The sequence below is a fragment of the Eublepharis macularius genome, chromosome 14, assembly GCF_028583425.1.
Source record: "Eublepharis macularius isolate TG4126 chromosome 14, MPM_Emac_v1.0, whole genome shotgun sequence".
Classification (NCBI taxonomy): Eukaryota; Metazoa; Chordata; class Lepidosauria; order Squamata; family Eublepharidae; genus Eublepharis; species Eublepharis macularius.
Window position 1 is genome coordinate 41,820,013 of NC_072803.1, and position 12,722 is coordinate 41,832,734.

A 12,722-nucleotide genomic window follows, 5' to 3' on the forward strand; every position below is an offset into this window, starting at 1 on the left:
GCGCTTCCCTTCGGCGCGGGTAGATGACGTTACATCGAGACTAAGCGAGGCGCTGAGGGGATGCCGGTGAGTCTTTTGTTGTCTTGGGGGCAGCCATTTTCCCCTCCCCCTAGGTTTTTTTTTGAGGGGAGGGTGTTCAGATGCAGTCGCCCTGCCCGAATAGCTGCTAGAGGAAGTACCGGAATTGAGGGCTGGCCCTTCTCTCTGGTGCCTGACAGTCGCGCTCTGCGCACACCCCGAGGCTCACTCGAGTGATCCTAATAGGAGAAGGTGGGAGTGACGAGGTTAAGCCTCTTCTCGCCTCCCCAGGTAGCCTCAAGTGACCCCCATTCAGAGACCTTCACCCTTTATCTTCTCTGGCAGATGCGGCTAGAAATTATCTAAATAATAATGCTGAAAACACGTTAAGTCTCATTTATTTCTTATGAGAGTCTTATACTCCCTTATTATTCGTACTGCTTTGTTGCTTCTTACGTTATTTGCTGTTGCTTTTAGGATGGATTTTTATTTGGAGTGTTTATTTGAATTGTAGGTCAGTTGAGGGGAGGGATCCTGTAAATGAAAAGTAGGATCGAAATGTTTTAGCGTTTTTGTTTTTTTGAAAAATGGCTCTTTAGGCCTTTGAGGAAGTTTACCAGTACAGGTTTCATCTCTATATGTTCCGTTTTATGCTAGTTTTCAGATATGCAGCAGTCATACCCTACCTGTTTTCATTGAATGTCCTAACTGTTGATTGGATTGTATTTTTGCTCTGTGAATATTCTAGTTAGGATTACAATATGGATTATAGCCAGTTTCCTGACAATCTTATTTACAGTACCTCTCCCACCCTCTGCCTGGACTTTAATGACTCCTGGCCTTTTCCACTTAATGTGTCTGAAGAAGGGAGCTGTGTCCCAAAAGCGCACACCCTGGAAATTTAGTTGGTCTCTAAGGTGCTTCTAGACCTGAATATTGCTCTTCTACTACAGACCAGTATGGCTACCCACCTGAAACTATTGTTCAAGGCTATAGTACAGCCAAAATTTTATCAGGTTTATGGAGTAGTGGGACAAGATCTTAAATAAAAATCAGTAAGGCTTCGGAGAATGATTGGGTCCTTTGGGCTTAAAGCACTTTGTGTGTGTTGTTGGTACTCTCTTTTTTCCAAAGAATTCCTCCTTTTGTGAGTATTCTCTTCAGTCCCCATAATTGTCTTCCTCAATTGTTATAGCCCAGTTTTAAGCACATGTATCTTTGTTGTGAGCCATTTCTCCCTCCCCTCTTGTTTTCCCCAGGTCCTCTTTTTAAATTGTAAAATTCATTAGGGACAGAGAATAGTCTGTTTTTACCTGTCTAGTTTTGTAAGCTGTGATGTAAATAAATATATATATTTGCTGGCACTGGTATGTTCACACTTACAGTTTCATAAAACAAACAAGGTCTCTGCTCTCGGGTTTTAGAGTCTAATTGTTGATAATGAAGAGGAAAGTGTTGAAAAATTGGCCGGTGTTGCAGTTTTATGGGTGAAATGGTTCTATGGTTGAGAGAAGAGAACTTTACCAGAGGCCACCCTTTTTCATTCTTAGCAAAGGTGAGATTTGAACTTGGGGGTCTCATAGTCCCTACCCTTTAGCACAGTGCTACAGAAGTTCATTCTGTTGGTATGTTCCAGGGCTGAGGTGTGGCATTGAAAACTGGTTTGCCCTGACTTAGCGCACAGGCCTGCTTCTTGTGGTGGTGGTGGTGCTGCTCGCTTAAGGGCTAAGCCAACTCTTCCCCTTTTCCAGCCTCAAGTTAAGTTCCCACTAGACCCCACCATCAACCAACCCACGCTTTCCCCCTCATGTCTTCCTCTCAGGTGCGGATGGCGGCCGCAGTGCCTCCCATGCAGAGCCTGCGCTTGGAGAATGCATCCATCTTGTCTGAGGGGGCTCTGCAGGATGGGCATCGCCTCTGGATTGGCAACCTGGACCCCAAGATTACAGAGTGAGTGGATTGTGGTGAGGGAAGGGGACTGGGACTTGATCCTGGAGGTTGGGAAGGGAAGAAAGAAAGAAACATGTAATTATTACTTCTGCTGCTTTATAAGTCTTTAATTTGCACCACATTGTCTGGTGCTGTACAAATCCATGCAGTAAAATTCCCTGGAAAAGGAATGGGCAGTAAAACACTGAGGAAGAAGAAGAAAGGATGGCTTTCCTACTTCAAGCCCATCCTCAAGACCAGATCCTACAGCCACATCCTTCCTGGAGCATCCTATTGCTTTTCCTCTGTCTTTACTGCCAGTCTGTCTTAACAGTGCAGGAGATCGCCCTGCTTCCCCGTTTTGTCAATCTTATGTCGGTTTGGTGTTTCGTTCCACTTTCATTGTCGTTATCCACAGAATTTTTACGCTAATGGCCGAATAAGGAAGATGCAGTCTTTGAGATGGTGGCAAAAGGGGGCCTCTGAGGCACGATGGGTCCAGGATATTTATATGAGTGGTCGCCAATAAGAGCAGCTGTGTGTGCCCTGGTCCCTTTTCTGGTGGCAGTAAATGTTAAGTGTATGCATTTGACATTCCCTTGGCCTCTGAATGATTAGCACGTTTAAATTGCGTGCTAACACGTTTGAGCAAGTTGAAGTGGGGCAATTAAATGCCACAGGAGGAGAGCTTGATTGCTTGCAGGGAGATTAGATGCGCGAGGCCAGGATTCGGTTGGCCATTTCCCCCCAGCTTTACAAAACAATCTTGGTTTTATACATTCCAAGTGGCTGTTCTTGTTTTATTGCCCGGATATTGTGTGGCTCTCAGCTGTGGAAGCAATTTTTACCCAGCTCCTTGTATTTCGGCAAGTGGTTTGGGTTTTTTGTTCCAAGTGCTGTTCCTTTCAGCCGGGCAGCGTCCTAACTGTGCCTCTAAGTGGAGTCCGTCATTAACGTAATGCCCTCTTCAGGCAAGTCATTCAGCGCTGTGCTAGTCAGCCTCTTCTTGGTTTTGCATTAATTACCATTTTTGCCCTGTGTTTATATTGCTTTTGGCTTATCCGCAGTGGGTAATTGCAAGCAGCGTTGGGCTGCCCTGGCCTTTGGAAAGGATATGTTTGTGAAATTTTGGGGAATTAAAGTCCCACAAATTTTGGTGAGAGAATACATTTGCAACAGTTAAATCTACAGTAACGAATTTCAGTTCAAAACACAATCAAAACATTCCTTTATTTTGTTGTATTGCTTTATTTCTGGTTGTCACTGGTTTATTTCACAAGGCAAGAAAAATCCAAGGCGTTTGGTAACACTGTTTCTTAAAAACTGCTCTGCTGCTGGAGGTTTTTGCATTCCTGTTCCTACAAAAATCTGACTCCAGCATCTAGGAAGTGGGATCTTTTATTGGCCCTGTAAATCTGTGCAGCTGAGTAAACAGCTGGGCTTAGGGTCCTCTGGTTCAGACCCTGCCTCTGTCATTGAAACAATGTGAACATTCCGAAAGAGCAGAAAGGTAGAGTCCTCTTTTGTTATATACCATTTTGGAACATGTGTGGGGGTGACATGTTTGAGAGTCCCCTTCCAGTATCCTCTACATATGGAAAGTCAGCACCTTGGAGAAAAGGGTTCAAGCCTAGCCTCCCTGTTGTGTTGCACATGCTTCCTAACACATGGGAGATGCAAGCGTGCCCATGACTCTCACTTGCCTTTGGAAGTGCTGCAGCTCCAGAAAGGCTATGCCTTGAGGATAAGCCAAACGATTGCACAGATGACAGCTTTACTGCCTTGTGAATACAAAAGCATCCTCTCTCTGGTGTTTGTGTGCCTTTTAAATTTGATTTTTTTCAGAAGGCAATTTCAAACAAAATATCATGCCCTCAAAATGACAGGAAGCACAAATGTCATGGTTTGCCAGATGCAATAGCTCACATAGCCCTTTGAAAGAACTTAAAGTGCTTTATATTCTCGTCCATTTTTGCAATAGTTATTTAAAGTACATTCTTCCCATTTTACAGATCAGGAAAAGATGGTGAGGAACTAGGTGACCCAAGATCGTACAATTCTGTTGGCTGATGTGAAGTGGAATCCTCGATTCTCTCTCTTCCATCTTTGTACAGGCTCTAACTAGCCTGCTTCCTTTCAGTATTTAAAACTTTATTTGTCCATGCAGAACTATCATTGTGTGCCTCCAGTAGTTTTCAGTACTTCTGTTGTGATTGTCAGTGAATGGCATTGATCCTAGCATGCCTCAGTTTACCAATCTGCAAATTGTCTTTATCATGGCCCATTTTAATATGATAAAACATCTCGATCTTAAAATTTCCACTCTTTTGGAGGCCCTTTGAAAGGCACCATGCATTCATTCTCTGCGCCTCATTTTAAGCTCCCCTGTGAGGAATTTTGCTCGGCAAACAATATGCATAACAACATATTACTGACTCCCAGTGGACCAGAATTCCCAGTCATAATGGCTTTAGCATGTGGCCAGTACCATTGCCATATCCTCAGGACAGTATTGTTCAAAGGAAGCCTCAACCCGGTGTTTGAATAGCTCTTAAGGTGCCAGGAGGAAGGCTGGAGGAAAAGGAAGCCGGCCTTGGCCAGATTGTCCCACACTTGCCTTGGATGACAGGAAGTAAGAACGAGGTCTGGCTGCAGCTCACAGTAGAAATGTAACCCCCCCTCCCCATGGGGGGCATCTCTCCAAGTACCCCATCAAGATGCTTTAGTAATTTCCAACAGCTTGACTTCCTGTTCCCTCTTCATAAAGCAACCCTGCCATGCATATAAGCCATTCCTTGGCCCCTTGAACAATCCCATCCAAATAACAATCAAAAGTATTGGAAGTTTCAGTGTAAATGTGTTATATGATTGGTTAAATGACCATAAATAAAGAACTGAATTAAATTATTGGAAGCGAAGAATGGGGAAATCATGGAGTTGCAGCTGTAGAATCCAGAATAAAATTTGCTTGCCAGCACCAATAATTGTACCTCATTGTGGCCTAAGAGTCTCTCTTGCCAGGGAGGAGTCCCTTTGTAGAAATCCCTGATTTGTGTGTCTGAGACACTAAGAAGAGATGTCTCCTATAACAGAAACCTAAAGTATGGAACTTTGCCAGAAAACAAAGTTAGTTCTTAGCTTTCCCTGAGACATCCAGAACTAAGCACATAAACAGCAGTATCAGACTAATGGAGTGAAAAGGGCACATGCCCCAGTTTAATAGAGCTGTTGCCTGTGAAGGCTCTTCACTCTCTCTCCCACTCTCCCTCCCCCGCGTCCAATATGTCTGGTTTTAAACCTGCTTAGGTCGATTAAATCCATGTAGAGATGTTCACCTACATGTAGCCCAATTGTAACATGTCAGGGGAGATATTTGTAGGCCCCCAAGCTGCCATTAAAAAAGCTAATTATTTGGACGCAAAGTACAGTTTGTATTTTCCCCAGCAGAGGCTTTTGAAGCAACCGACAAGGTAGAATCTGAATGTAATACAACTATTGAAACACAGTTTCAGTTGTGCTGTGTGGTCACACGTGCAGGATCTTGGTTATTTTCTGCATGACTTGCTGCTTTGCATTGGGCATATTCCATAATATCCAGTGGTCTCCCCCACTCTTCTAGTCAGAATGCCTTGGCTGTACTGTGGTTACAGAATTGCGTCTCATTGTGTATGTAAGGTTTGGTTGTCTGTGACTTCAAAATATAACTCACACAGTGATTTGTTGGCAACAGATTGCACAGCCACACAAGCAGCAAGCTTGAGAGAATTCTACAATCCTCAGAGGGGTATCAGAGGGGGAAAGAGGTTATTACTAACTCTGCCTGCAAAAGAATGCGGCAGTATCAGAGCTTGGGGGTTAAAATGATGATCTTGTTGTGTTCTAAATTGGTGTAATTTAACACTCCCCCCCCCATCCCAGCACAGTATTTAAGCTCAAATGACTCTGAGGCCATGTTGCTTCCCAGCTGTGCTCTGTGGAGATGCTACGGGAAAAGATGCGTGCAGAATTCTGATGAAATCAAGACTGATGTGCAGCCACGCACACAGGCCCTACAAATAGGCACTCCTCTGGGGCTGGCCAAAGGAAATCTAGTCGTGTTCCCTTTGGCAAGGTACGAAACATTTTTATTTCAAGGACAGAAACAAGTAATGCTGTTGAGGCCTCAGGAAAGCAGTCGACGTTTGCCAAAAGAGAGAAAGCAGGTGGAGCGGGGACACTGTGCGTGTACTTCTAACAATAGCTAATAAATCTTGGTGATGACTCAAAAAATAACTGAAGCTACAAGAGCATATCGTAGAGGTACAGTATCTTCCTCTGGTCATAGAAAGGGACATGACCCCAGAAGGACTCTAAAGCGTAGGCTGATACTTTCCAAAATGTTGACTCTTTAGGATCCTTTAAAATGTTCTGTTCTGAGTTGCTCAAATCCAAGCAAGAAAAGCTGAGGGCTACTCGTATGCTGTTGTATGTTCCTTAGATGAGTTTTCCCCTTAAGTCTGTTGCAGTCTTCTTAAGGCAGGGTTAACTGAACAAGGCCACTTATCCTCTCCTGCTGCCTGGATTTTTATCCTCTTCCAGGAATGCTTCTGCAGTAACCTGACTCAGGAAACTGTTCAGTTCCTAGAGTTGCCATGCCAGAAAACTAGCAGATCCCTGCTTGACTTTCAGGGAAAGTGTTGTGATCCAGTTGCTGCTGGGAGTCCAAATTAGTTGATAAATTCAGTAGTCAAAAGAATTAAGCTGTGGACTGTGTGGACCCACCAACACCCAACAATTGGGAACTATATTGGGTCCTTTTTGGAACTCTGTTCCATCTGGTGGCCACATTCTGCAGATCAGCTGGATACCATAGCATCAAAATAATTTGATGTCCTAAAATGCCTTTTGATGAAGGCGTGGATATCGTCTTTCTTTCTGGCCTTATTACAACTATAGACGTGAAGGGCCGGAAAAAAAGTTTCCACTCCCTAACCCACTCCAGCCTTCTTGCATTTTTTCCTGCAACACTCAAAAAATATTTTCTTTTTTGGAATGACATGGTTTTTTAAGACATGGTCATAATCACTCTAGATATGTAGTATGAAGATTTTCATGTAAGACAGTCAGTAAATGATAACTTCTTTGTATACCTGCTCAATGAACAATCACATTCAGCTCTATTACATGCTTTCAATAAACAGTCTGCTTCTGTCCTGTCTCCTCTATCCAGGTATCACCTTCTTAAGCTCCTTCAAAAGTTTGGCAAGGTGAAGCAATTTGACTTCCTGTTCCACAAATCTGGCGCTTTGGAGGGGCAACCCAGGGGCTACTGCTTTGTGAACTTTGAAACTAAGCCGGTAAGAGGGTTTTTTTGCAGCAGCAGGAAGGGTTCTTTCCAAGATCTTGGTCTTCATGTGTAACAGTTTGCTATGTTTACTGCTGAAATGATGGTGGGGATAACTTGGGATGTGGTCAGCGGCCCGAGGCTGAGGGCTGGGACTAGCCAGAGCTCCATAAAACATCCATTATAATGTTTTGGCTCATGAGACAGCTGCCAAGTGAGCAAGCAAAGGAGCTGGTTGTCTACCCTGAATGTGTGCATGAAATGCTTGTGCTGGAAATGCTGAAACCAACCAGAACCATGATGAATTTTTGGACAGATGGCATTCTCTGCCCCTTCACCCCAACAAGGAAGCCAATAGGAAGTAAGGGGGTGGGTGGGCATAATGATGCTTGGGTCGTTCCTGTTTCCAGAGCAATCTGTATTATCATTGGGTGCTTTGCAAGCAGAGCTCTGCCTTAGAGGAAACATAACTCTGATGGCCCCCTGACTATTCATAGGGGGAGGTGGCATCAAATTGCAGGATTCAGGAAGGAACATTTAGTGCATCAACTGCTTGGGTCTGCTAGCTGTTCATGTGAGACATGTCTTGTCCATATGTGAACGGAGCTTGCAGTGCACTACCAACAGCAGAAAAATTGTATGCTGGATGTGTTCTGCAAATTGCCTGCCAGTACATGCATCGATCATCTGTATTGCAGGCCAGTATGTGCATCGATCATCTGTATTGCAGGCTCATGTGGCTATTTCTGTTGTTTGGGGAAAAGAACTAATGTTAACCACAGGAAGCACAAAGGGCAGAGTTGCCCAACAGCCTCCATTCCTTAGGGAAGAATTAATTTTTTTTATTGATATTTTTCTCTCACAGGAAGCTGAGCAAGCAATTCAGTGCCTCAATGGCAAGCTGGCCCTGTCCAAAAAACTGGTGGTGCGGTGGGCCCATGCCCAGGTCAAGGTAAGCAGAACTTGAGGGGTCTCCTAGCTTCCCACAACTTTGGAGCCAAGCAACTCAAGCAATCCTATCAGTATTCCTATAAGCACCTCATACCTGGCTCCTCCTCAAGGGTTGGATCCATTTTTTTTGCTCCCCTTTTGCAAAATAATTTTTGTGGTTCCTGTCGTTTTTCTCCCCCTCCCAGAGATATGATCAGAATAAGAATGAGAAGATCCTTCCCATCAGTCTGGAGCCCTCATCCAGCACAGAGCCAGCCCAGTCCAACCTGAGGTAAGACCACACAAGGCAGTAAATGTGGACAGTGTGTGTGAAGGGGAGGAGACTGTCCTCTGAATTCAGCACTGGAAGGCCCAGAATCAGTCCTGTATTATTTTTTTAATGACTGCCTCTTCAGATTTGTGAGAGGCTGTTTCTGATAAAACACACAGTCACAATGTACAGTGACACAGCAGGGAGGCTAACAATATTTTAAATGGTGTGTGTCTAACATATAAGCATCCTTTAAATACTAAAGTTGCTGAGACTCCTACAGTATACTGTTGCTCAGAGAACTCTTGGGAAGCCTTAATGCTCAGCTGCCTTCCCCCAACTAATTGTATGTGTCTTTTAGGGTCTAATGGGGTGTATTTGTTTCATCCCTGATTCCAGTCAACATTATGTGCTAATGTTAGCAGCCTCCTGGCCAAGTTTTGGAGGCAAGGCTTATGTTCTTATTTGGACATTCTATAACCCTGTTGGAATGTAGGGAATGAATGGTTTATGGTGATCCTTTGATACAAACTCTATGGAAATTACAGGAAAGAGTTCTTTGGAGAAGGTCTTGTGCTGTATTTTGGAGAAGACACAGTCCTATAAACTAGAAAAATCTGAACTGTGGGTAGAAATGCCAAGCTTCTAAAGTAACATAGTACTAGGGCATACTGTTCTTACCTCTTGATCAAAACTCTTAAGACAGAAGACAAAGAAGAATCAGGGATGCAGCCCAAGGGTAACAATGGTTGACTTAACTTTGACGCTGAAACCTCTACTCCACATGTGCTGCAGACCCAATCCAACTCAAACTGTGCATGCCTTGGAGTCAAGTTCCGAGTACAGAACTCACCGCATTCATCTGTTGATCACACTTCTGGGGGGAAAAATATAACATGTTGTTATAGAAAATACATCTTGGAGCTTGGTGGTTATCACAAAGAGTCCAGCCCCCCAGTGGAGAGATGAAGTGTCCTTGGTGTATGTGTCCCCCTCCTTGGTAATATATGGTGTGAGGCTCAAAGATTCCCCCGCAGTGTGCCTCAAATCTTTAGAATCCTGTTTAGAAGTTGCAGAGAAAGAGGAGGGCATCTTCTGTGCTGCTGTTTTGAACTGCTTGAAGTGGTTCTGAGGAGTAGAAAGCTTCCTTTATGCTCAATGTTTTAATTGTTTTATAAAACCAAAACATTTATCTTTATATGTTTTTTAAGTTCTGGTTTAACTGTTGGGTTTTGGTTGACTTTAATGGTTTTATAGTGTGATTTCTAGTATGTATGAATTTGTTAGCCGTCTGGTGTCCCTTATGAGACCAGAAAGGTGGGATATAAATTTTATAAAAATAAATAAATGAGCATAAAAGTACTCCTCAGAGCCGAGGTGGCCAGCTAGTCTAGCACCCTGTTTCTAGCAGAAGTCAACCATGTGCCTCATGGAATTTAACAAGTGGGACATGGCTAGCTGGCTGTGAACATAGAAGTTCTGTTCAGCAGGCATGACTAATGATGTTAATAGGCCTCTTCTTATTCTATAAACTTCCCCCCTTTAAAGTAATCAAAGCCACTGACAATCACTATGTCTTGTAACTGCAAATTCCATAAGTCAGTAATGCTTTGTGTATTTTCATTCACTTGGGCAATCCTGAGTTCTAATGCTGGAAAGGATGAAATTGTTCTTCCTGATTAGCCTGCTGTGCCAGCTGTTTGATACAGACACTGACTGAAAGGTGGGTGGGTGGGGTTTAAAGAAAAGAGAAATCAGGAATCATCTGGGAACCCAAGAGTATCTTGAAGGATTCAGAGCTATATAAGGCTGCCTCACTTGTAGTTGGTGTACTTGGCATCTCTCCTTTTACCTGTTTAGCTACCATGTGGTAGGGGGTGGGGGGAGGACTGGGGTGAAGTTAGTCTGAGCAGGAAGGTGATCCTCCACTTGGCAAACCCAGATCTGTAGCAATATGCAGCCTCCTCCCTACTTGCTCCACTTTCCATGCCATGTTATGATTCTACTTCTTGGTTCCAACAGCCATTTGTCATGCAGCACCAGAGATCTGTTACTGGTGGTGATTGCTATTCAGGAAACACATAACTAAAGCTGTTCTGAGTGCTGCAGGGTGTTGAATCTGTTCGTTTTGATTTTAAATTATCTTGGGGTGGGTCACTTTTTAAAGCCAACTTCTGTTGTCTCCTACAGCGTTAGTGCAAAGATCAAAGCCATTGAGGCCAAGCTGAAAATGATGGCTGAGAACCCAGATGCAGAGTTCCCCCCAGTGGCTGCTTACTCCTACTTCAAGCCGCCCGATAAGAAACGGACTGCTCCATACTCCAGGGCAGGCTGGAAGTCAAAAAGATGATCCTGATGGAACGTAGGCGCCTGCCCCCACTCTCCAGCGTTCTTGTGCATACAGTTAACTAGGAAGACCAACAGACTGCACTGGACTGTTTGACCTCTGGAGAGTGCTCTGCCTCGTACCCGGTTGTCTCGCCCAATTACACATGGAGAGGAACTTTCTCAGTGATGGGGGGGATACAAACTATGATGCCACCCCAAAAATCTGTGAAGAACATCTTAAAAGAAAAATAAACCCAAGATTTTTTTCACTAGTAATACCAGAACTTTTTACCCACACCAGTGGAGCTAAGTCTGATCCTAAAATCAAAGATTGTTGTTGTCAGTTGAATTCTTTTTTTTTTTTTAGTTGCTTGAGTTAATTTTCTCCTAGCCAGAAAATACTACTGCTTTTATTAGTCAGTGTGGAAAACATATTTGACACAAACCCAAACCTGAATAGGGAGTTACATGTATACTCCTCCAGCAACCAACCTACTGCACAAATAGCTTTTGTTTCATCTTGAATATTGTTTAAACAAACTTGAACCCTGAAACTGGGGGTGGCTGTCTGTGTTGCTTCTTCTGCCCAGTTAAACACTCAGACATATGTATCAATATGTTCTTTTTAAATGGTTGTACAGGAATAAACTGCATTTAGGACTGCCAGTGTAGCAGTTTTAATATGGCATCTTGAAGTTCAGTAAACTTCTGTGAAAAGCTTGTAATTTATTACTCAGTTCACTCCAAGAGACCATTTTCCTGTTCTCCATTTTATCGTCACAACAGCCTTGTGGAGTAGGTTAGCCAGAGAGAGAGAGTAATTGGCCTATGGTCATCCAGCAAGCTTCCATCGCAGAATGAGGATTCAAGCCTGGGTGCCTCAGATCCTCATCTGATGCTTTAACCTCTACACCACTCTGGTAAAACAGTCCAGGCTGGTTGTCCGGATGCATTTCAAATTAAAAGTTGAAATTCTGTATCCTAATTATGCTAATGAAGCATCTTTGTGTAAACATTTTGTATACTTCATCTTGCATAGGATCAGCAAGAATAGATATTGAAGTCCCTTACCAGTTACTCCAAATCTTGTTCACTTGCATTTCTGGTTTCGGTATATGTTGTTCCCACCCTTCCAAGCATCTCAACCATAAATCCTAGAAACTTGTTCTTTGCAGGTTTCTTTTTTTTGCTGATGTTGATAAATGAATGCAATTACTGACCAAATACATTGAGTTTCCTGCACTCTTGTGTTATTCCAGCATCCACTGGCGTTGACAACAGTGGTGTCAGCATGTATGCAATAAGGTAATCTGGGGGCGGGGGGGGGGGGAGTTTTCAGGCAGATACATGTTTGCTGGTTATGCCTGAAAAATTTAAATACCCTTTTCTGCACATTGTGATATCTAAAAATGTATATGTTGGTGTCTAGTATTTTGAACCTCTTTCCCCCCACCCTCCAGCTCAGCTTTTAAAATTACAGTTCCATGAGACTGAGATCCATAAAATCATTGTGACTTTGCATTATTGTGCTTTACAGTTCAATATTAGAAACCTTTGTGGTCTTGTTAAATGTTTATTTTCCTTTTATTGTTTACTTGAAGTGAAGGCAAGGTAAAAGTTGCAGTAATACAAACAAGTGGTTGCAGTTCATGATGTAAGGAGGTTGCTACAGCCTAACCAGTGCAGCTGTAGTACCTTTTTCTCAATCCAACTACTCTTTGTGTCAGGGGAGAGCTCAGGGTTCCTTCTCCCTTCTTGCTTTTGTCCTTTCAATTAATCGCCCCTGCTAGATAAAAAAAAAAGTTCCTTTTAGATGAAGACATTGAACTAGGTAACCCTGGCTTGTCCAGTTCTCTTTGTCTTCCTCTCCCTCAGCCTTGTGGCATGAAGAGTTTAGCTTTTTTCACAAAAAGGGCATCCTCT

The 12,722-nt window shown here is 43.3% G+C and overlaps 1 protein-coding gene across 2 annotated transcripts; it reads left to right on the forward strand.

The window, feature by feature from the left end:
* The first annotated feature begins 11 nt into the window (after positions 1–11).
* Positions 12–12,312, forward strand: RBM18 (RNA binding motif protein 18). Of its 2 annotated transcripts, none has more exons than XM_054997406.1 (6): positions 12–66; positions 1,841–1,968; positions 7,157–7,283; positions 8,136–8,222; positions 8,407–8,492; positions 10,662–12,312. In XM_054997406.1, the coding sequence occupies exons 1-6, from the start codon at positions 61–63 to the stop codon at positions 10,819–10,821; spliced, it is 594 nt and encodes a 197-aa protein (XP_054853381.1). In that variant the 5' UTR covers positions 12–60; the 3' UTR covers positions 10,822–12,312. The 2 variants fall into 2 exon arrangements, with proteins under 2 accessions (XP_054853381.1, XP_054853382.1); XM_054997407.1 differs by lacking the exon at positions 12–66 and adding an exon at positions 1,523–1,573.
* Positions 12,313–12,722: the final 410 nt, after the last annotated feature.